Source organism: Delphinapterus leucas, chromosome 13, assembly GCF_059928025.1.
Source record: "Delphinapterus leucas isolate spDelLeu-1000000601 "Yukka" chromosome 13, BTC_Dleu_Yukka2, whole genome shotgun sequence".
NCBI lineage: Eukaryota > Metazoa > Chordata > Mammalia > Artiodactyla > Monodontidae > Delphinapterus > Delphinapterus leucas.
The window spans coordinates 62929106-62950734 of record NC_143141.1 but is presented as its reverse complement, the minus strand read 5'-3'; the positions used below and the strand labels follow the sequence as shown (position 1 = coordinate 62950734).

The following is a 21629-nucleotide window of genomic DNA, read 5'->3' as shown; positions in this document are numbered from 1 at the left end:
CCCCCTGAGAATCGAACAATTATGTCCTTTATATGAACACTTCTATTTCTTATTAACTTCAGCTTCCTAGCAACTGCATTCAACTGCTGGTTTGCAGTTTGAAGTTAACTAAAACCTCTAGATCTTTTTTTACATAGAAGTGGTCAGATGAGTTTCCTTTCTAGCTCCCTATTTGTATATCTGGTTCACTGAAACTATGCACAGGACCTTGTCCTTATTTGTTAAATTTCATCCTTAAAAGAAAAAAAAAAAAGAAGTTTTCACATGCATCTTATTAGCTCTCCAATTATTTTACTTAAAATAATTGGAGACACTATTGTGACACTATTTCTAAGTGTAAATACACCCCTCCTACCCCACGCTCCAGAAGTCGTTGGTTAGAAAGCCCCTTATCAGGAGCAAGAGCTTTGCGTATAAACTATGTGGACCTGCACTACTGAGTTTACTAATGAGCTTAAGGAACATTAGGAGTAATTTTTCCACTGGTGACATGAATGGCACTCTAACTATGTAGACTGCTCAGAATGACCATTTGGCACCTCTCTGTGCCTCTGCTTAAACTGAGGTATAAAACTGAGGTATAAAACCAATATTCTTTGAAATGATGCTTAGACTCCAATTTAATATGTGTAATGCAGGATTTCATAGCCTGATCTCTCTAGACTGAGTCCTTCCTCTAGAACAGTGATTCTCAAAGTGCGGTCTGGGGGCCTCTGAGAGTCCTGGAGATCCTTTCAGGGGGTCAGCAAAGTCAAACTCATTTTCATAACAACACTAAAAACTATTTGCCCTTTGCACTCTGTCTTGAAAATACAGTGGAGTTTTCCAGACACTGCAGGAGCAGGAAGTGTGATGATGATGTCATCCCTCTGACAGCTACTGGAATATGTGCTTATGTATTCTTGTTTCAAATGTTTCTCAATTTTAATATCTAATATAGTAAATATCAATAGATATAACCCATACAAACCAAAGCTCTTTGGGGGTACTCAATCATTTTTAAGAGTGTAAAATAAAAGGGGTTCTAAGACCAAAGTGCTTGAGAACTACTGCTCTAAAATATTTTCACATCTGCTGCACATGAAACTTTCATATAAAATTCCTGCCTCAAGGGCTTAAGCAACAGGCAGCAGGGACTTCTCACATCTCACAGAAACTGGCTGAATTGTTTTGGGGTCTGCTCAGGATAAGTAAACTGCTTAGTAAAGGACCTGGACTATACGCCCAATAAACGTAAGCTGTTTTCTACTCCTTTTGTTATATTTTGTCTTGTTGTGTTTTATTTATGTGAGGCACCTTAAACTGCTCCTGGAACTCAGTGAAGGTGTAAATTAAGTAAACTTGCCTTTTTCTTTTTTTTAAGAAAAAAATAGAAGAGAGATGGTATTGATTTGACATAACTTCTTACTAAAGTAATGCTAATCACCACTTCCTTCCTATAAGCGCTCACTAATTATGTGATTAATAATTTATCCTAGATGTTTGCTGGGGACAGATGACTGACATCAAGTTTAACGGTCTGTATTTTCTAGAAATCACCGTTTCCTTTCCTTTGCAAATTGGTCAATGCTGATCACTAATCTTTTGACACCCCTCCTATTTGTCAAGACACTCACCGACAGTGGATGACAATCATGTCTGCTATATTTTCAGTATAGTAATGAGATATAATTTATATAAATCTAAAAGGCTTACATTCATTTAAAGTGTCTGGTGCTCTATAATTATCTACTCACCTATCTGTACTTCAATTCCTTCTTAATAATGCTTTTATTAAGCATTATTTTCCTACCCTTTCCAGTTTGAAAACAATTCTCCTTGTAAAGAAAATGGATGCAGGAAATGAGTTCTCTGCTTTCTTACATATTTCAATATTATACCATCCTCTACTTGAAGCTGGTCTACCCCCTTTCCCACCTTGCTTAAAAACACAATTTTCTGTTCACTCTATGTAAAATGACTTTCCAACTTACAGACTGAGAAAAAAAAATCATAATTATATATTTAATACTTTATCTTTTAAGATGCCTAAAACACTTTACCTTTGCAACATTCTATTCTATTACCAAAAACGCCTGAATATTCAGAGTCTATTAGAAAAATGACTTCCATCTGTTCTAAGAATGTCTCTCCTGTGATGGTAAATCTGCATTTGCTTTTGGTCACTCACCAAGCCATCTGCCTAACGGGAAAGGACTTGAATCAGATCAGTCCATTTGATGCAGGCCAATAAATTACAAAATCTTTGTCCCTGGGTATCTGAACTAAAATAAAATTAATCACTGAGGTAAATATACAATATATCACTATTAATTCTCTGGCTCAACAAATCCTTAAAATTCTTCTTTCTTATTCTGTAAAATTATCTTTCTATCTGACAAGGAATAGAAAAAATAAGTAGAGGGGGGAAAAGTTCACTATTTTCATCTTCTAGTTCAATGTTTACTAGAGCATATAGGAACTAACATTCTAATAACTATTTCATTAAATTAAAGAGGTTATCATTTCTAAAACACACCTTTTAATCTTCCCACACTGAACTAAGTATAATTATTTATATATTTTGCCCAAATATAACATGATTTAAAAAGAAAAATAAAATATGAGCATGATCACCAAGGATAAACAGCTCTCAAATGTCTGCTAGAAACTAGCAGACCAGTCATTCCCCCGGGACAGGATGCCTAGCCGTGCCCCACACTGCAGTACCCTGTACTTTACTGTAGGTTATCTTGTTGACCAAAGCACTTGCCAATGGCTACTCCATCACATTCAGCAAAATACTTCAACTGTAACCTCAACTGTCAATGTGAAAAAGGAAAAGTTTAATAACTGCTAGATGTTTTAGTTTAGGATAGCTCATGCTAATGTATGCTGAATTTAAAATGTTTTGGTTCATTTTTAAACAAATAGGCAAAAACGACCGCATTCCAAAAAGTTATACGTAACCCATCCACCTTCTTCCCCTTTAACAATGAGGGGTAGCTATGTATTCAGAGGATACAAGGTGACCTATTTCTCTATAATTGTACTTAACACTCCCAGTTTGGCATAATATTTGACAAAGAACGGGTCACTGGAGAGCAGTCCTATGTGAAGTATGTTCCCCAAAAGAAACCACTGCACAGTTAAATCAGTTTTGGAAATGTCATATACTAGTCTTCTCTTCTCCTGGAAATTAACAACGCCACTGGTATTTTAAGGTCTCTGAGAAATCCTGTGGGGTGGGAGTGGGGCACAGAATAGAAGGAGAAAGGGAAGGAGGAGGTGTGGAGAGGGAAGAAAAGGTGGGAAAAGGAGGAGGAAGATTAGAAAGAGGGGAAGAAAGAGGATGGAATGTTGGGAAGGGGAGAATGGAGAAGAGGAAGAAGGGGAAAAGATAACAGAGCAGAGGGGAGAGGGAAAATGAAGAAGAGAAAGAAGAAATACAACTTCTCTAATTTTGTTTAGTTCGCTACATCCCCCAATTAGTTTTTCCATAGACCCATTTTTTCACATATCAGCATCCCTCTGAACAAATGTTCCGTAGAAATACCCCAGCAATACTGGTATAAAGAAGTATCTCATAAGGTAGTTCCACCAAATTTCTTAAAGAGGACCATTAGTGAAAAACTGGTAAAATCCAAATGCAGTATCTTAGTTTAGCTAATATTATTGTACCAGTGTTAATTTCTTAGTTTTGACAAATGTCCCAGGGTTATGTAAGATGTTAACACCAGGGAAAGCTGCGAGAACTCTTTGTACTATCTTTGCAACTTTTATGTAAATCTAACATATTCCAAGATTAAGTTTCTGTTTTTAAAAAAAGACAGTAGCTGGGTATAAATTAAAGTGACTTAACTGTAATTTTTATTTTCATAGTGTGAGCATTCAAAAACGCATTTTCAGTTAAGATTCTGTGGTTTCCCTGGCAAGTCCTGTCTCTGGCTCTAGAAAAAAAATTTCTTCCAGTTTCTATGTAACTCAAGGGACTACAAGTCCTGGCAAGTCCTGTCTCTGGCTCTAGAAAAAAAATTTCTTCCAGTTTCTATATAACTCAAGGGACTACCATCTCTCTCTTGGATTACTGTAATAAATGTACCATATAAAATTAACTGACTCCTTGTCTCAATACCCTACACCCCAAGTCCATCCCCCCACAGAATATACTACCTCTGTGTTAAAACCTTACAAGTATGCTCAATACATATAGGTCCTAATTAAGTCATAAAAGGTTTGTTTTTTGCCTAAATCTCCACAGTCTTAACCTGCTGAACTACACCCTTTCCCCTTAAACTCTAATATGAGATTATTAGCTATCTCCTGAACACTTCATGATTTTTTCATGCATCCATTTCCTTTGTCAGAAATTACAATTTTCTACATACATACACACACCACAGTAAATGCATACTAATCCTCTAACACCCAGTATTTGGGAATAACATCATTCAAAGAGCTCTCTCTGATTCCCTTTGACAAAATCAGATATTCTACCACATCTTTATCACTTTATATCGTACGTCAAAATGATTACTGCACCTAGCATTGCAATTATTTGCTCATGTCTATTTTTTCTATTCAATAGTAAGCTCCTTAAAAGGCAAGGACTGTTTTATCTATCTTAACATCTCCAGAAATCAATACAGCACTCTAGACATCCTAAGAAATAATGTAAACACACTTTGTAAGTGGTGATGATTCATAAATATATTATTACTATGAGTTAAATCATGTTCATCTAAACTACTACTCTGGATTTCAAAGGTTTAAAATATCTGATCTAAATAAAAGTGTTTTCAGTGCATGGATCTGACCTTCTGACAGCTCATCTTTTGAGGATCATTTGCTGTTAGTCAAAGCTGAGCATTATGAGTTCAGACTAGAAAGGAATGTTCCAATTTTCTTAATTTATTCTTAAAGGATATGCTGGGCGAAGGAATGCTTAGAAGAATCTGAAGTTAAGATCATTCTTTGCTTAAAAGAAGCAATCGTTTAGCTCTACTGAGAATAAAGAATAGGTCTATGGTGATTTAAATCTGTTGTTTTGTAAATATACACACAGAAATACACAGATAAAAATATATACCACACCAGGACTATTTACTTTAAATTCTAAACTTTCAGAGAAAAGTTTTCTCTATCCAGTTCTTGTTGTACAGTATGTGTAATTAGGCACTCAATAAACACAGGCTTTTAATGATGCTGAAGAGCAAGTAAGGACGGCCCCATCAAGAGTATCAGGCTTCTGTCTTACAGGAGCTCAGTCTCAATATTCCTTTGGGAAGTGAGCAAAGCTCACTATAACCCTGTTATAAAATACGCTTCTGAACTTAATTATTTGCTGGTCATCTATTCAGTAAATTCATAGGGTTAAGTCTGATTTCCTGGAGGAGAAATTTATTAATGGTCAAACCACGTTACTTCAGTTTACTCAATTTTTTTGTCCAAATTTGTTATAATAGGCTATAATGGCAACAAGATAGAAGGAAGAAGTCAATAAGAACAGTATATATTTTAGGGGGTTTGTATCAAGTTCAAACAAACAAGCTCATTGCCTTCTGAAAAATCATTCAGTAATGAGAAAGAAGCCAAGAAACCATGTTCCCTCTGAGACTAAATCTGCCATTTCCGGACTAAGTAATATGTACACCAAAAAGACTGCTGGCTAGGTACCTGCAGAGCCAGGTTTAAATCCCAGCACCAACAATGAGTAGCTGGATAACCTAAAGAAGTCATTTATCCAGCAGTCTCTCTTCTATCAGCAAAAAAAAAAAAGTGGGCTAAGTGACAAGACCTCTTGGTCCCTTCTAGCTCTAACACCCCACAAGGCTAGTCATTATCCCATAGTCCAAATTTGCCTGAGTCTAGACTTTAATTAGTGAAGAAGAGAAGAATTTCTATAGAACAAAAGAGCTAAAGAAAGAGAGGATTAATCGCTGTTCCACATTATACTACCAATTGCTTTCGTATCACTTTCATCAACTACACATTACAGAATAAAATTATATATTTAAATCAGTTTTCCTATCTCAGATCATACAACTCCAAATGAACACGCTTTATTAAAAAAAAAAAAAGAATGACTCTAATTTTGTCTGTTTCACTACGGTTTCTGGGCAGTTTTGCTCTCTGTATCCTTATACTTAGATTAAAATAAAAGTATCCTCTAAAAAAAATCCATTGAGTTACACACAAGACAGAAACTTGCACACTGTTCTGTATGTATACTATGCTTCAATTTAAAAGGTTTACTTTAAAAAAAAAAGGATATTCAAAATACAGTCAGAATACATGGTTCCTGATATCTAAAAGTAAGTACAATTTTTGTTAGGCATAACCTCAAATTGGCTCTCTTGTAGCATGTCTCATGGTTAAGGTTAAAGAGTGTGTCACTACAGAGTTGTGCTATTTTGCCCCAAGTCTCAACAAAAATGAATACAAACCCAAAAGGAATTCTGTATTCCGGTAACAAGATCAAACGTTTTGCTGCCTAACCTGTGTGGGAAGGCTCTTGCCTAAGTAACCCAGAAAGTCAAATGTCCAGTTTAGCTTAATGTTACTTTTTGAATTTTGAGGGGTGGGGTGGGTGGGTGTGAAGTACTGGAAGTTTATTTGGTCAGCTTTTTTGGCAAGGAAGTAGAAAGGCCAAGTCAAAAGTCATTGTGATCCATAAGCACAATACCACAGAAAGAACTCGGACCCTCCTCTGTCAATAACTTGAAATGAGACTGTGAACTAAATACTCAATGTGAAACTCTCAAACACCTTATTTGTAAAATGGAAATAATATTTACCATAGAGTAATATTCCTAAGAGCGTTGTTGAAAAGATCAAATTAGGCACTAACCTGATGGTATTTAAAAAACAGTTAACAGTAATAGTAATCATAGCAATAGTAGTAGCAATACAAGTTAACATTTATTGAGCATTTATTATGCTCTAACCATTGTTCTTAACACTTTACTTATATTTACCAATTACCCTTGTAGTTATCACATCATGTATCTATTATTATTATTATCCTTATTTTATAGATGAGGAAATGGAGGCACAGAGTGGTTAAGTAATTTGCCATAAGTCACAAAGTTAGTAAGTGATGGAGTCAGGACTCAACCAACCCAACCAACCTGACTCCAGAACTCAAGCTCTAAACTACCAACTATACTACTGTCTCTGTGGCAAAAAGATCATGCTCATTTCACCACACCAAGGCTGCCATGTAAGTGGGTGGGGCTCTCCTGGAATAACAGGTTAGGCTTTGGATGGTCCCACATTTCTGGAAGACTCAGACCATGTTTGAGAAATTCTCAGTTCAATGTCCCTGGGGAAACACAAGAACTCTTAAAAAAAGATCTGTTTGCTCTTGGGGGAAGAAAACTTTGTAATGCTTCTTCCAAATGAGTCTAAGTAGGATCATTTTGTTAGGACCAATAACAGTGAAACAAATTGTTTTGAAGTGACAATTTACATGTGTTGGCAGAAATCAGTTATTTGTATCATGAGCTTAAATGATTGTAAGAGACTTCTTTGAGCTGATGGAGTAACTGCCTGTGCTGGGTCTGTCCATAAGATAAAAACTGATGCAGAAACTGTTGTTAGGTTGTTGTCTGAACCACCCACCATTAAAACAGTTTTAAACTGGCTGTTAAAGAACCCATTCAAAATGTTTAACAGCCACTGACCTCGGGGTAGCACCTGTCCCTATGTGAACTAAAGTCCCATTAAACCCACCCTTTGACCTCGATGAAGGTGGGCAATCAAAGCTATCCAAGAGCGGTCAGAATCAAGAAGAGCTGGTCCGCCTGGCCTTTCACAAGCTGGAAGGAAGAGAGGGCAGAAGTGCCCCGTCTTTTCCATATGCTGTGCCTGCATCAGAAAAGAAGTGTTTTGTACTTGGCTCACAGACAGAATGGGAGCTGTAATAAGATACATCCTTATTCTTACCCTACAGTATACGGGAACCAAACAGAAGAGTTTTTTAAATACCTAAGAAAACATTCTCTAATCCTTCCCCTTTGGAAGGAATCTTGGAAACAACTAGGTCACAGTGCTCAACTCAACTGCATACAGAAGTGAATGGAAACGCAAGATCTGGCCTTGAGGTCATCCCCTATGGAATATGACCTGGGTTCGGAACCTGGCTTGGTCCTGCCAAACCAAAACAAGGGGCGGCAAATTCAGTCCTTCTAAGTTCACTTTAGGACCTGGGAAAATAAGTTAGTAAAATAATTATAATTCCTAGTCCTCTGGATAAAATGAAGGGAAGGGATGATGCAATACTTTGAGGCTAGAAGCACAAAAGAAAACAAAAGGTTCTAAAGGTTCTAATAAAAACAACAGATATACTTTGTAAATTCACCCAAGACTAGAAGAAAGGGGCAACAGGATGGCGTATTTAGATCTCTGGTCTACCACAGGAAGACTAACCATAAAAGTCAGTTTTTACTTGCCAGCTTCCTCACTGAAACTACACCCAGAATTCCCAAGAGCATAACAGACAAATCACGGACTATGGTATGGGTTACAGAATTAACATAAAGAGGTCATAAATAAAAATTCCATTCATATGAAGATATCTTATTTTCAAAGCATGAAGAAAACTACAAAACTTGGTATTAGAGCTAACTTTATTTTGTTAAATGTATTAGGTGATGGAAATCATTACTGCTTTTCATAAGGGAAACAAACAATGTACCTGAGATAGCTTCCAAAATAAGCAACAATATTTGGGTGCTTACAGTCTTTCATCATAATAATTTCTTGCTGCACAACTGCAAAGTCTTCTCCTAGAATAAAAAATAAGCAAGTTGAATATTTAGTAGGTAAATTTCAAAATGTCGATTTCTTTCAAAACATAAAAAATATTATTGATATTATTTTTAATGACAATTTCAGTCCTATCTTGACAGAAAGAAAAGTACAATGATTAAAAAGTATGAACTCTGGCCCCAGACTATGATGGATTCAAATCCCAACTCTGTCCCTTAAGCTGTGTGAACTTGGGCAAGTTACTTGACCTCTGTGCCAATTTCTTCCTCTGTGAAATAGGGATAAAACTAATAATAATCTATCTTATATGGCTATTGTGAGGCTTAAGTGGGCTAATGTATGTAAAATGCTTAGAACAGTATCTGACACACAGTAAGCACTAGATAAGCATTTGCTATTATTACAATTATGCCTTGGATATAATCATCATATAATTCACTAGAAATACATTATGTTTTCCCTTTCTTAGCAAATAACATTCAATATAATTTTATTTATTTATTTATTTTTGGCTGCATTGGGTCTTCGTTGCTGCGCGTGGGCTTTCTCTAGTTGTGGCAAGCAGGGGCAACTCTTCGTTGCAGTGTGTGGGCTTCTCCTGCGGTGGCTTCTCTTGATGCGGAGCATAGGCTCTAGGCACGTGGGCTTCAGTAGTTGTGGCACGCAGCCTCAGTAGTTGTGGCTCGCGGGCTCTAGAGAGCAGGCTCAGTAGTTGTGGCACACGGGCTTAGTCGCTCCGTGAACCCGTGTCCCCTGCATTGGCAGGCGGATTCTTAACCACTGCGCCACTAGGGAAGTCCCAACATTTAATATAATTTTGCACAAGGAAGCAATTCTTTTTTAAGTTAGGGCAGGAACCCTTATACACTGAGACTATCAAATGTACCTCCACAGCTCTTTTGGTAGAGCTGAGAGGCCTTACTCTAGCAGTACTGGTTTACCAGAAGCCCCCCCCCCCGCAGGCTTATCCTGTATTCGAGTGCCTTGCTCCAGCTGTGCTGGGATGTAGAATGGGATTGTATTTAAGTCTGGTCAGACTATCAGCAAGTATCTCTCTCCTTCTACTCCCTCCCTGCCCAAATTCTTCAAAATAAGATCTGGCAATCCTGTAACAGTGTCACACATGTTCCTGGTTCCTGAATGAACATTTGTCATGGAGAGAGACAGAACTGCCATGAATGCAAATGTGGTAAACCAGAGACTAAGCAGAAAGAGAACACGTGGAAGTGCTTACATTGAAATCAAAGCAGCTTTGTATTACTAATTCAGTTTTTCAAGCATTATATACTATGAATAGCCTGATTAAATGTATATTAGTGGCAAAATCAAAAATAGGTTTCCCAAACTAAAGTTTCAATCGTAAATATGAGGTTGTTATGGCAAGCCCTTGACACTTCTGGCCTGGCATTTTCCTACTGTAAATGTAACTGAGGCTTGAAAGTAGCCTAACCATGAACCATGTGAACTCAATATCAAAACCAACCTTACTGCCCCAGTGACAAGGGAAGAAGTAGCAGAGGAGAGACAGTATGTCAGATTCGTAATTTCTGCAATGAAATGAGTACAAAATCAAAGTTCTCCAAAGGGAGAACAGAAAATCTTTATGCCTTCAAAATCTCAAAAGAAAATCACTGAACTAGGTAGGACCTTCTGGGTTTACTTCCCACCAGTAAGAATTTCTGATTCAGTATATTAAGAAAAATCCAAGATAAACACAATAAAGCCATAATGAGACGAACTCCAATTTTCAGGGATATACGAAATACTTTGAAAGTTCTAAATTTTGCTTTTCACCTGCCTTTCGATTATACTTTTCCCCAATTCAGTGACTGGGTTACATGAGATCAAAGTTGATACAGTCAGCCTGAACTCTAGGACTAGTTTAATAATTAGAGGACAGCAGCTCTCTTTCTAGGAGCATCCCTGAAGCTGTTAGTCGTCACACAACCTCCAAGGCAGCCAGCTTTAGAATAACGCTGATCTGCAGAAAACACTGAGAAGAAACATGAAAAGGGGGGAAGGAGGAAGGCACATGACCAGTGTAATTGAGCTACTACAGGAAGCCTCATCTGCCTGGTAATTTTCAGATATACCTGTTCATGACCAATAAACTCCTTGCACTGTTTAAGCCACCTTGAGCTGTGGTTTCTATTATACCTGTAAGCATCACTGCATCAATGTCTTCATGTCTATGTCCTCACTGGAATGTTACATCATCTAGGACAGAAATGATACCTTCATCATTTCTGTATCCCTAGCACCTAATATGCAATCAATGAAGCTGTTACCTGAATGAATCATAATAATAGCATAATCATAGCACATAATTCTACTACATGATGACTCTAAATCAGGAGCATCTGCTTTTGGTTTAATTTCATCCAGTTATTAGCATGTTTTATACAATTGTTTGTTTGCTACTCCTGTGGTTTCACTAAAATCTATGAATGGCTTTTTAAGCCTTCAACCACGTCTTTCCCAGGAAATGTTGTTGATCCAAAGTGCATCCTTTTTGTCCTATTAAGTCATCCCCATGTGATTATGACAATGGCCAAATTAAATTCAGTATTTTTGTGGGGAAAAAATCCAAAGAAAAATTCCACAATTTGATTTTTAAAGGTAACTGAAAAAAGGTAGATTTGGGTAGGAAAAAAGAAAGCAGTTTAATACATTAATTAATCCAAAGGACCCTAACAGAGTTAAAGGACTTCCTTCAAAGTTCAAGAGAAATACATTCTAAAGGATAAATTAATAGCCCCCCCAATGGGATGGTTAGACAAGATAATTTTGAAAAATTCTTTCCAATTCTGAGAGATTATGAATTTTCGGTAAAATTTTTGACATTAAAATGAAGAATACATCTTCCAAAGGATGGCAAAAATAAAAACAAAACTTAATTGAGAAAAATAAGCAAGCCTACAAGTAGAGCAGATCATGAATAAATCAAGTAGACAGGCAGAAATATACAGACTTACACATGAAAAGTTCTCAGAATAAACATGACACAATACTGAGTGTTCAATAAATGTTAACTATCTGTAGTAGGCTGAATAATGGCCCCAAAGATGGCCAGGTCCTAACCTCTGAAACCTGTGAATGTTACCATACATGGCAAAAAGGGGCGTGCAAAGTATGATTAAGTTAAGGATCTTGTGATGGGGAGATTATCGTGAATTATCTGGGTGGGCCCTTAATGTAATCACAAGTGTCCTTATAAGAAGAGGCAGAGGGAGACGACTATAAGAAGGCAAGGAGCAAGATGCTATGTTGCTGGCCTTGAGGATGGAGGAAGAGGTCAAGAATGAACGAATGCAAGGAATGCAGCTCTAGAAGCTAGAAAAGGCAAGGAAATGGATTCTCCCTTCGAGTATTCAGAGGAAGGCAGCCCTGCTAAGACTTTGATCTTGACCCAGTGAAACACACTTTGGACTTCTAAATTCCAGAACTTTAAGAGAATAAATCTGTGCTGTTTCAAGTCACCAAGTTTGTAGAACTTGTTAAACATAGCCACAGGAAACTAATACATGATTACTATCAACATTATCACTTTGGCAGAGCTGGCTAGCCATTCACAAATAATCTGTGCTCTCCCTTCCATAGTGTGGAAGTTACTGGTGGGAGGCAATTATCCCATCAAAAGACATTTCCCAGTCAACATGATGTGCCAAAGAGAACAGTTCTTGCCAATGGAACGCGAGCAAAAATAATGTGTCATTTTCCTACTCTTTCTTTTCCCATTAGCAGGCTACATGACACTGTGAGGTCCCAGAAAATGCAAGTCTGGGTCCCTGAGTCACCCAAAGAAAGAAAGTCATCCAACAACTTGAACATCTGCTCTAAACTATTGCATAAACTTGAAATAAAATATTATGATCTAGCTTAGTTATTACAGTAGTTAGCATTATCCTAAACTGATATAATTACCATCCATTTACGAAAAAGGTTGTCCAAACCGTAGGAGGGGCTTCACAAATGCTTTAGTGGGTTAACAAACACGAGACTCTGTCCCTCTAATAGAGCACAGATATAATGAACAAGATCATAGGCATTTCTATTTGCTTTTATTTTTTATACAATTTACTTTATTTTTTAATACAATGTTTTCCTGTAAAAAGCTATATTTAGTCAAATATGTGAGAGCAAAAGGACACTTGAATGTTATGGGGGTGGGTCTCTCCCTGAAAACTACAATAAAACATAGACTTCCTTGCCTTGTTTGTTTGTTTGTTTATTTATTTATTTATTATTAGTTTTGGCTGCATTGGGTCTTCATTGCTGCACGCAGGCTTTCTCTAGTTGCGGCAAGCAGGGGCTACTCTTCGTTGCGGTGCACGGGCTTCTCATTGGGGTGGCTTCTTTTGTTGTGGAGCACAGGCTCTAGGCGTGTGGGCTTCAGCACTTGTGGCTCGCGGGCTCAGTAGTTGTGGCTCATGGGCTCTAGAGCACAGGCTCAGTAGTTGTGACGCATGGGCTTAGTTGCTCCGTGGCATGTGGGATCTTCCTGGACCGGGGCTCAAACCCATGTCCCCTGCATTGGCAGGTGGATTCTTAACCGCTGCGCGACTGGGGAGGCCCTCTTGCCTTTTTAGATACAAACTGACAATCACGGTATTTCCAACATTTCATACAATTATTTACTTTTTCTTTGACAAAATAATACATAATCTTAGATCAAACTGATAACCAACTAACTGCCTTTTTGGTATGCCTAATTATTTTCACTGGCGTCAACTGTATTAAGTTTATAAGGCCTACTCTTCTTATCATTACCATAAGCACGTTGACTTAATAAACTATCCACTCACATTTTTAAAAAATAAGCAAAAAATTCAATAAAGCAAATAATTACACAAACACTGTTGTTAGATAAATACGGTAAAGCTGTTGAAACAGAACTACTGGCTGGGAGGTAGCGTTACCATTTTGTGCTTTTCAACAGTTTATGTATCTAAGTCCGAGTAATTGTAATGAAGGCAACTGATGTGTATCTGCACACTGAGTGGAAGTAGAGGTTATATGAAAAACAAACAGGGGAAATGTAGGGATTATCTGTATTGGGAGGTGAAACAACAGACAAGTCTTTAGGAAACCAACTCTTGGTCTATTTGTAAACTGTGTATCTTCTGTTTCTGTAGTTCTTTCCCCTATGAAGGAAACAAGTTTACATGTCACCGTCAATTACCTTTTGTTTGTTGTTTCTTATTTCAATTCTTTGTTTTTTTTATGTCCCTTTAGTCATCTTTATATCACTCTTCTAAATGTTTAACATGTTCATGACTCTCAGAAGCTGCCATGGTTTTCCAGAAGTGTCTTGACAAGTGTCATGATAATGAAATAATTCTTTGCAGTATCAAAAGTTAATTTACATGGTAACTAACAATAGAGCAGATTAGAATTTAAAATACTTTTAATTATAATTTTTAAAGAGTGTAAAGGAAGCTAACTTGTTATAGATCTGATTTACCTTTTAGCATATAAGTATGTAAAGAAATATGTGTGTGAGTGTATATTTGTGTATATATATTATTTGTGAAAATATCTAATGCTTTCATTTGGGTAAAGATGAATAGTTATTCTTAGGACATTCCCTGTTGAGAAGACATTCAACAACCACCATACACTGAGCAGCTAATATGATATAAAAGAGAACGTACTGGAGACCATGAGTAGAGTTCCAGAAATGAACAAGACTTTCCTTGACTTTAAGAAACTTACAGGAGACATAAAATGTGCACAGTCATAACTATAACAGCTTAAAGTCAAACCTTAAATAACTCCCTTCTTTCTTTTTCTTTTTTTAAAATTTATTCAACAGATCGTTATTGAACAATTATGTGCCAGCAGTGGGACTGCGTCAGTAAAAAATAATACAAACAAAAATCCCTGACTTTGCAGAGCTTATATTCTAATGTAAGTAGACAGGCAATAGACAAAATAAATCAGTAAAATTGTATAGCACATTAGAAGGTGTTGAGTACTAAGGTGAAAAATGAAGCACAGGAGGGAATAGGGATTTAGTAGGAATGGCTAAAGAGAGCAGGTGAGGAAGATGAGATTTGACTGAAGATACAAATGAGGGAAGGGAGCCACTGAAAAGGCTCAAGCTGCTCAGTTTTTTCTAGGAACAGTGAGCAGGCTGCTGTGACTGCAGCAGAGTGAGCTGGGAGAGAGTGTAGAAGATGAGGATGAAGAGGGGGCACATCATATATGAGCACTTTGGCTTTTACCCTGAGACAGGAATCTGTTGAAATGTTCTCAGCAAAGACCTGACATGCTAATCTGATTTAAAAGTATCACTCTGACTGCTGGGTAGAGCAACGGTGGAAGCAGGGAAATCATTTAGAAGATTATTTTGGCCCCACTGCTCAGCTTGCAGGATCTTAGTTCCTCAACCAGGGATCGAACCCGTGCCCCCTGCAGTGGAAGCGCAAAGTCCCAACCACTGGACCACCAAGGAAGTCCCTAGAAGATTATGTATTAATCCCTGGAGATGTGCAGTGGCTTGCACCAGGGTGGGAGCAATGATGATGACAAAATGTGATCAGCAACTGGATCCATTTTGAAGACAGAGCTAACCGGTTCAGTCTGGTTGGGGGTGGAGTATGGGAAAATGAGATGAGTTAAATATGACTTTCAAATTTATGGTCTGAGCAACTGGAAAGATGGAGTTGTCATTCACTGAAATGGATAACTCCCTCATTTCTATAACATTAAATCTATACTTTGCTGCTGGACTCACCATGTCTAGCACAGTGTCATGTTTAAGGACATATATTTTGGAATCAGGATATTTAACTATGGGGACTTCCCTGGCAGTCCAGTGGTTAGGACTCCAAGCTTCCACTACAGGGGGCCCTGGTTAGATCCTTGGTCGGTGAACTAAGATGCCTCATGCTGCGTGGTGCGGCCAAAAAATAAATATATTGAACTATGAAACTTGGTTTCACAACTTTCTGGTTGTATGATCTTGGGCAAATTCATTCATATTCATATTCTCTCTCTCTGAGTTCAGGTTCCTCATTATGAAACGGAGATAACAGTGTCTCCCTCTTAAGGTTATTGTAAGGATTAAATGAAAGAATACTTGTTAAGTACGTAGAACAAGGCCTCAAACATAATGTTTAATAACTATTACCTCTATTATTATCACCCAGTATGATTTGTTATTTGTACTCCTACATCGTTTCTCCTACTCTTCTCCCTCTTACTCTGCTTCAGCCATACTGGCCTCCTTGCCCTTCCTTGAATATCATACACAGCTCCTGACTCAGAACCTTTGCACATTCTATTCAGCTACCTGCAGTGTTCTTTTCCTCCCAGCTGCCTTGCTTTCTCACTTCCTCCAGGGCTCTACTCAACTGTTGCCTTTAAGATGAGACCGTCTCTGATATCCCTACATAAAATTGAAACCCACAACAACTCCACAACACCCATACTCTGCTTTATTTTTCTCCACAGCACTTATCACATCTAATATACTATATGTTTGTTTATTCACTCTGTCTCCCAACACATAATAGGGGCACTTAATCTGAAAGAGTTAATGAATTATTCCAGAAGTATGAAGCAATTGAAACCCACAAGTGAAAAAAATAAGGTGGTATGAACAGTAGAAATACAAAATTCTCACTATTTGCAATATATATGATTGTGTTCCTAGAAAGCAAGCAAACAAAAATCAACTGAAAAAAACGACCAGAAACAATTTTTTAAAAAATCCTCAAGTTAACAAATGAGAATACATACATCAAATTAAATTATGTATCTAAGGAGAAGCTTTAAAATGTGTAGGCCACATTTTAATAAAATACTTTATTTATAAGTATTTTGGGAGTTAAAAGACCTGAAAAAAAAAAAGGAAAGACACTTCACTTGTGAACAGAAGAATTTACTATGGTAAAGATGGCAATTGTCTCATGAATTAATGTAATTCCAATCAAAATACCAACTGAATCATTTTTGAACATAAAAAAATATAATTAAATTCATCTGGGAAAAATAAACATGAGGGAACAGTTTTGTAATAGGTATTATTTTAAAATAAGTAGCTCTTATTTAAGAATTGATATACCCAGAAGAATTCTCATCTTTTTGATTCTTTGTCTATCGTGGATCATGTTAAATGTCCTGTGGCCAGAGAGACAAGGAAAAGAAACAAAAATCATCCAAGTCGGAAAGGAAGAAGTAAAATTATCTCTTGCTTGCAGATGATATGACCTTACATGTAGAAAATCCTAATAATTCCACAAGAAAACTGTTAGAATAAATGAATTCAGCAAAGTTGCAGGATACAAAATCAACATATAAAAATCAGTTGTGTTTATATACACAAGCAATGAATAATCAGAAAAGGAAATTAAGAAAACCTCAATTACAATCTCATAAGAGAAGAATAAAATACTTAGGAAAGACCTGTACACTTAAAATTACAAAATCCTGATGAAATAACTTACAAATAAATAAATGGAAAGATACCCCATATTCATGGATTAGAAGACTTAATATTGTTAAAGTGTCCATGCTACCCAAAGTGATCTACAGATTCAATGTAATCCCTCTACAAATCTCAATGGTATTTTTTACAGAAATAGGAAAACAACCCTAAAAGTCACACGGAACCACCACAAAGGTTCCTGAATATCCAAAACAATCTTGAGAAAGAAGAACAAAACTGGAGGCCTCACACTTCTTGATTTCAAAGCATATTACAAAGTTACAGTAATCAAAACCTTATGGTACTGGCATAAAGACAGACATATAGACCAATGGAACAGAATGGAGAGCCCAGAAATAAGCCCACACACATATGGTTAATGGATTTTCAACAAAGGTGCCAAGACTACAGAATGGGGAAAGAATAGTCTCTCCCACAACTGGTGATGGGAACAATGGATATCCACATGCAGAAAAGTGAAGCTGGACCCACCTCTTACACCATACACAAACATCAACTCAAAATGGATTAAAGACTTAAACCCAAGACCAGAAACAATAAAACTCCTAAAAGAAAACATAGGGGGGGAACATCTCTAACACTGGTCTTAGCAGTAATTTCTTGGATATGATATGAAAAGAACAAGGAACAAAAGCAAAAATAGACAAGTGGGATTACATTAATCTAGAAAGCTGCTGCAGAGCAAAAAGGCAACCTAAAAAATAAGAGAAAATATTTGCAAACTATATATCTGATAAGAGGTTAATATCCAAACAATATAAGTAACTCCTACAACTCAATAGCAAAAAAAAAAAAAAAACCCCAAAACAAACAAAACACCACCAAAAAACCAAACCCTGATTAAAAAATCAAAGGGCTTGAATAGACAATTCTCCAAAGAAGACATTACAAATGGCCCACAGGTATATGAAAAGTTGTTCAACAACACTAATCAGAAGGGAAATGCAAAGCAAAGCCACAATGAGGTATCAACTCACACCTCTTAGGATGGCCACTATAAAAAAATATAGAAAATAACAAGGGTTGAGAAGGATGTGAAGAAATTGGACCACTTGTATACTCTTGGTGGAAATGTAAAATGATGCAGCTGCAATGGAAAACAGAATGGAGGCTGCTCAAAAAATTAAAAATAGAACCATCATATAATCCAGCAATACCACTTCTGGGTATTTAACCAAAAGAATTAAAATCAGGATTTCAAAGATATATTTGCACTCCTATGTTCACTGCAGCATTATTCACAATGGCCAAGAGGTCCACTGATGCATGAATGGACAAAGAAAATGTGGTGTTTGTACTTATATATATAATGGAACATTATTCAACCATAAAAAAGAAGGAAATCTTGGCATATGTAACAACATGGATGAACCTTGAGGATATTATGCTGAGTGAAATAAGCCAGTCACAGAAGGATAAGTACTATATGATTCCACTTATGAGGTATCTAAAGTAGTCAATCTCATGGAAACAGAAAGTAGAACGGTGGTTTCTAGGAGGTGGGCAGGGGGTGCGGAGGGTAGTGGGTGCAGCGTGAATGAGGAGCTGCTATTCAGTAGGGCTAGAATTTCAATCATGTTGGAGATCTTCTGTACAACATTAAGCTTATTGTTAACAATACTGCACTTTACACTTAAACATTTATTAAGAGGGTAGATCTAATGTTATGTTTTTCAACACACATGCACACACACACACACACATATACACACTATCCTATGGCCAGAGGAAAAAATTTAAAAACTATGGGGAACAAATAAGGTTTCTCATGCCCATGTTATGGGTACTCACTCACAAATCTTCCTCTATTTTAAACACAGAGAAACGGGAATATCCATTTATGCTATATGTAAAAGTATTTTAACTATAAGATGAGCTTTAATTTACCTTTTAATATGATACGTGGTACCATTCGAAATACATAATTTATAAACTCCATTTCATACTACAGAAACAATAAATGGAAATAATATTTTTCAGTAAAACCACAGCTCACTACCCAGAGCTGATTCCCTTAAACAAGCTGTCAATTATTATCTCAAGCTACAAGAATAGCAGGAAATCCAATTACTATCTTAAACTAGGTACCATGAAATCCAATGGCTGATTTTAAAAAGATAAAATTGGGACTTCCGTGGTGGCGCAGTGGATAAGACTCCATTCTCCCAAAGCAGGGTGCCCGGGTCGATCCCTGGTCAGGGAACTAGATCCCACAGGCATGCCGCAACTAAGAGTTCACATGCTACAACTAAGGAGCCGGTGAGCTGCAACTAAAACCCGGCACAAATAAATAAATTAATTAATTAAAAAAAATAAAAAGATAAAATTGGCTTTAAGTAATTACAACATATAGTTATAAAATATTTTTTGTAAAACCACAGAACCAGCACCTCATTTTTAGTTTTTGGAGAAATATTCAAACTATAATTAATACCACACAGAAATATAAAGGAAGTGTTTAATAATCCTACTGACTTCTTGATATTTCAACACATGGAAAAATTAATTATAATAGCAATATTTGTATTTTTAAGGATTGAGAATGAAGAAAGTGACTCTTCAAATATTTCACCTGATGAAAATAACTGATAAAGAGAAAAACCACATAATGCTGCAGGATAAAAAATTAATGCACAGAAATCTCTTGCATTCCTATACACTAATGATGAAAAATCTGAAAGAGAAGTTAAGGAAGCACTCCCATTTACTACTGCAACAAAAAGAATAAAATACCTAGGAATAAACCTACCTAGGGAGACAAAAGACCTGTATGCAGAAAACTGTAAGACACTGATGAAAGAAATTAAAGATGATACCAACAGATGGAGAGATATACCATGTCCTTGGATTAGAAGAATCAATACTGTGAAAATGACTATACTACGCAAGGCAATCTACAGATTCAATGCAATCCCTATCAAATTACCAATGGCATTTTTTACAGAACTAGAACAAAAAATCTTAAAGTTTGTATGGAGACACAAAAGACACCGAATAGCCAAAGCAGTCTTGAGGGAAAAAAATGGAGCAGGAGGAATCAGACTCCCTGACTTTAGACTATACTACAAAGCTACAGTAATCAAGACAGTATGGTACTGGCACAAAAACAGAAACATAGATCAGTGGAACAAGACAGAAAGCCCAGAGATAAACCCATGAACCTATGGTCAACTAATCTATGACAAAGGAGGCAAGGATATACAATGGAGAAAAGGCAGTCTGTTCAATAAGTGGTGCTGGGAAAACTGGACAGCTACATGTAAAAGAGTGAAATTAGAACACTCCCTAACACCATACACAAAAATAAACTCAAAATGGATTAAAGACCTAAATATAAGACCGTACACTATAAAACTCTTAGAGGAAAGCATAGGAAGAACACTGTTTGACATGAATAACAGCAAGATCTTTTTTGACCCACCTCCTAGAGTAATGGAAATAAAAACAAAAATAAACAAATGGAACCTAATGAAACTTAAAAGCTTTTGCACAGCAAAGGAAACTATAAACAAGATGAAAAGACAACTCTCAGAATGGGAGAAAATATTTGCAAACAAACTAAGGGACAAAGGATTAATCTCCAAAATATATAAACAGCTTATGTAGCTCAATATCCAAAAACCAAACAACCCAATCAAAAATTGGGCAGAAGACCTAAATAGACATTTCTCCAAAGAAGACATACAGATGGCCGAGAAGCACATGAAAAGCTGCTCAACATCACTACTTATTAGAGAAATGCAAATCAAAACTACAGTGAGGTATCACCTCACATCGGTTTGAATGGGCATCATCAGAAAATCTACAAACAACAAATGCTGGATAGGGTGTGGAGAAAAGGAACCTTCTTGCACTGCTGGTTGGAATGTAAATTGATACAGCCACTATGGACAACAGTGTGGATGTTCCTTAAAAAACTAAAAATAGAATTACCATATGACCCAGAAATCTCACTACTGGGCAAATACCCAGAGAAAACTATAATTCAAAAAGACACATGCACTCCAATATTCATTGCAGCACTATTTACAATAGCCAGGTCATGGAAGCAACCTAAATGCCCATCAACAGACAAATGGATAAAGAAGTTGTGGTACATATATGCAATGGAATATTACTCAGCCATAAAAAGGAACAAAATTGGGTCATTTGTAGAGACATGGATGGATCTAGAGACTGTCATACAGAGTGAAGTAAGTCAGAAAGAGAAAAACAAATATCATATATTAATGCATCTATGTGGAATCTAGAAAAATGGTACAGATGAACTGGTTTGCGAGGCAGAAATAGAGACACGGTTGTAGAAAACAAACATATGGACAGCAAGGGGGGAAAGCGGTGGGGGGGGGATGAATTGGGAGATTGGGATTGACATGTATACACTGATGTGTATAAAATAGATAACTAATAAGAACCACCAGCT

At 36.8% G+C, this 21629-nt stretch overlaps 1 protein-coding gene across 2 annotated transcripts in view; it reads right to left on the bottom strand.

The window, feature by feature from the left end:
- Positions 1 to 21629, bottom strand: part of MAP4K3 (mitogen-activated protein kinase kinase kinase kinase 3) — a 190618-nt gene that overhangs the window by 89957 nt on the left and 79032 nt on the right. For both annotated transcript variants that reach the window (XM_022574007.3, XM_022574008.3), the window contains exon 3: positions 8678 to 8768. In XM_022574007.3, the coding sequence (XP_022429715.1) occupies positions 8678 to 8768 (91 nt within the window). The remainder of the gene's footprint in view (positions 1 to 8677; positions 8769 to 21629) is intronic.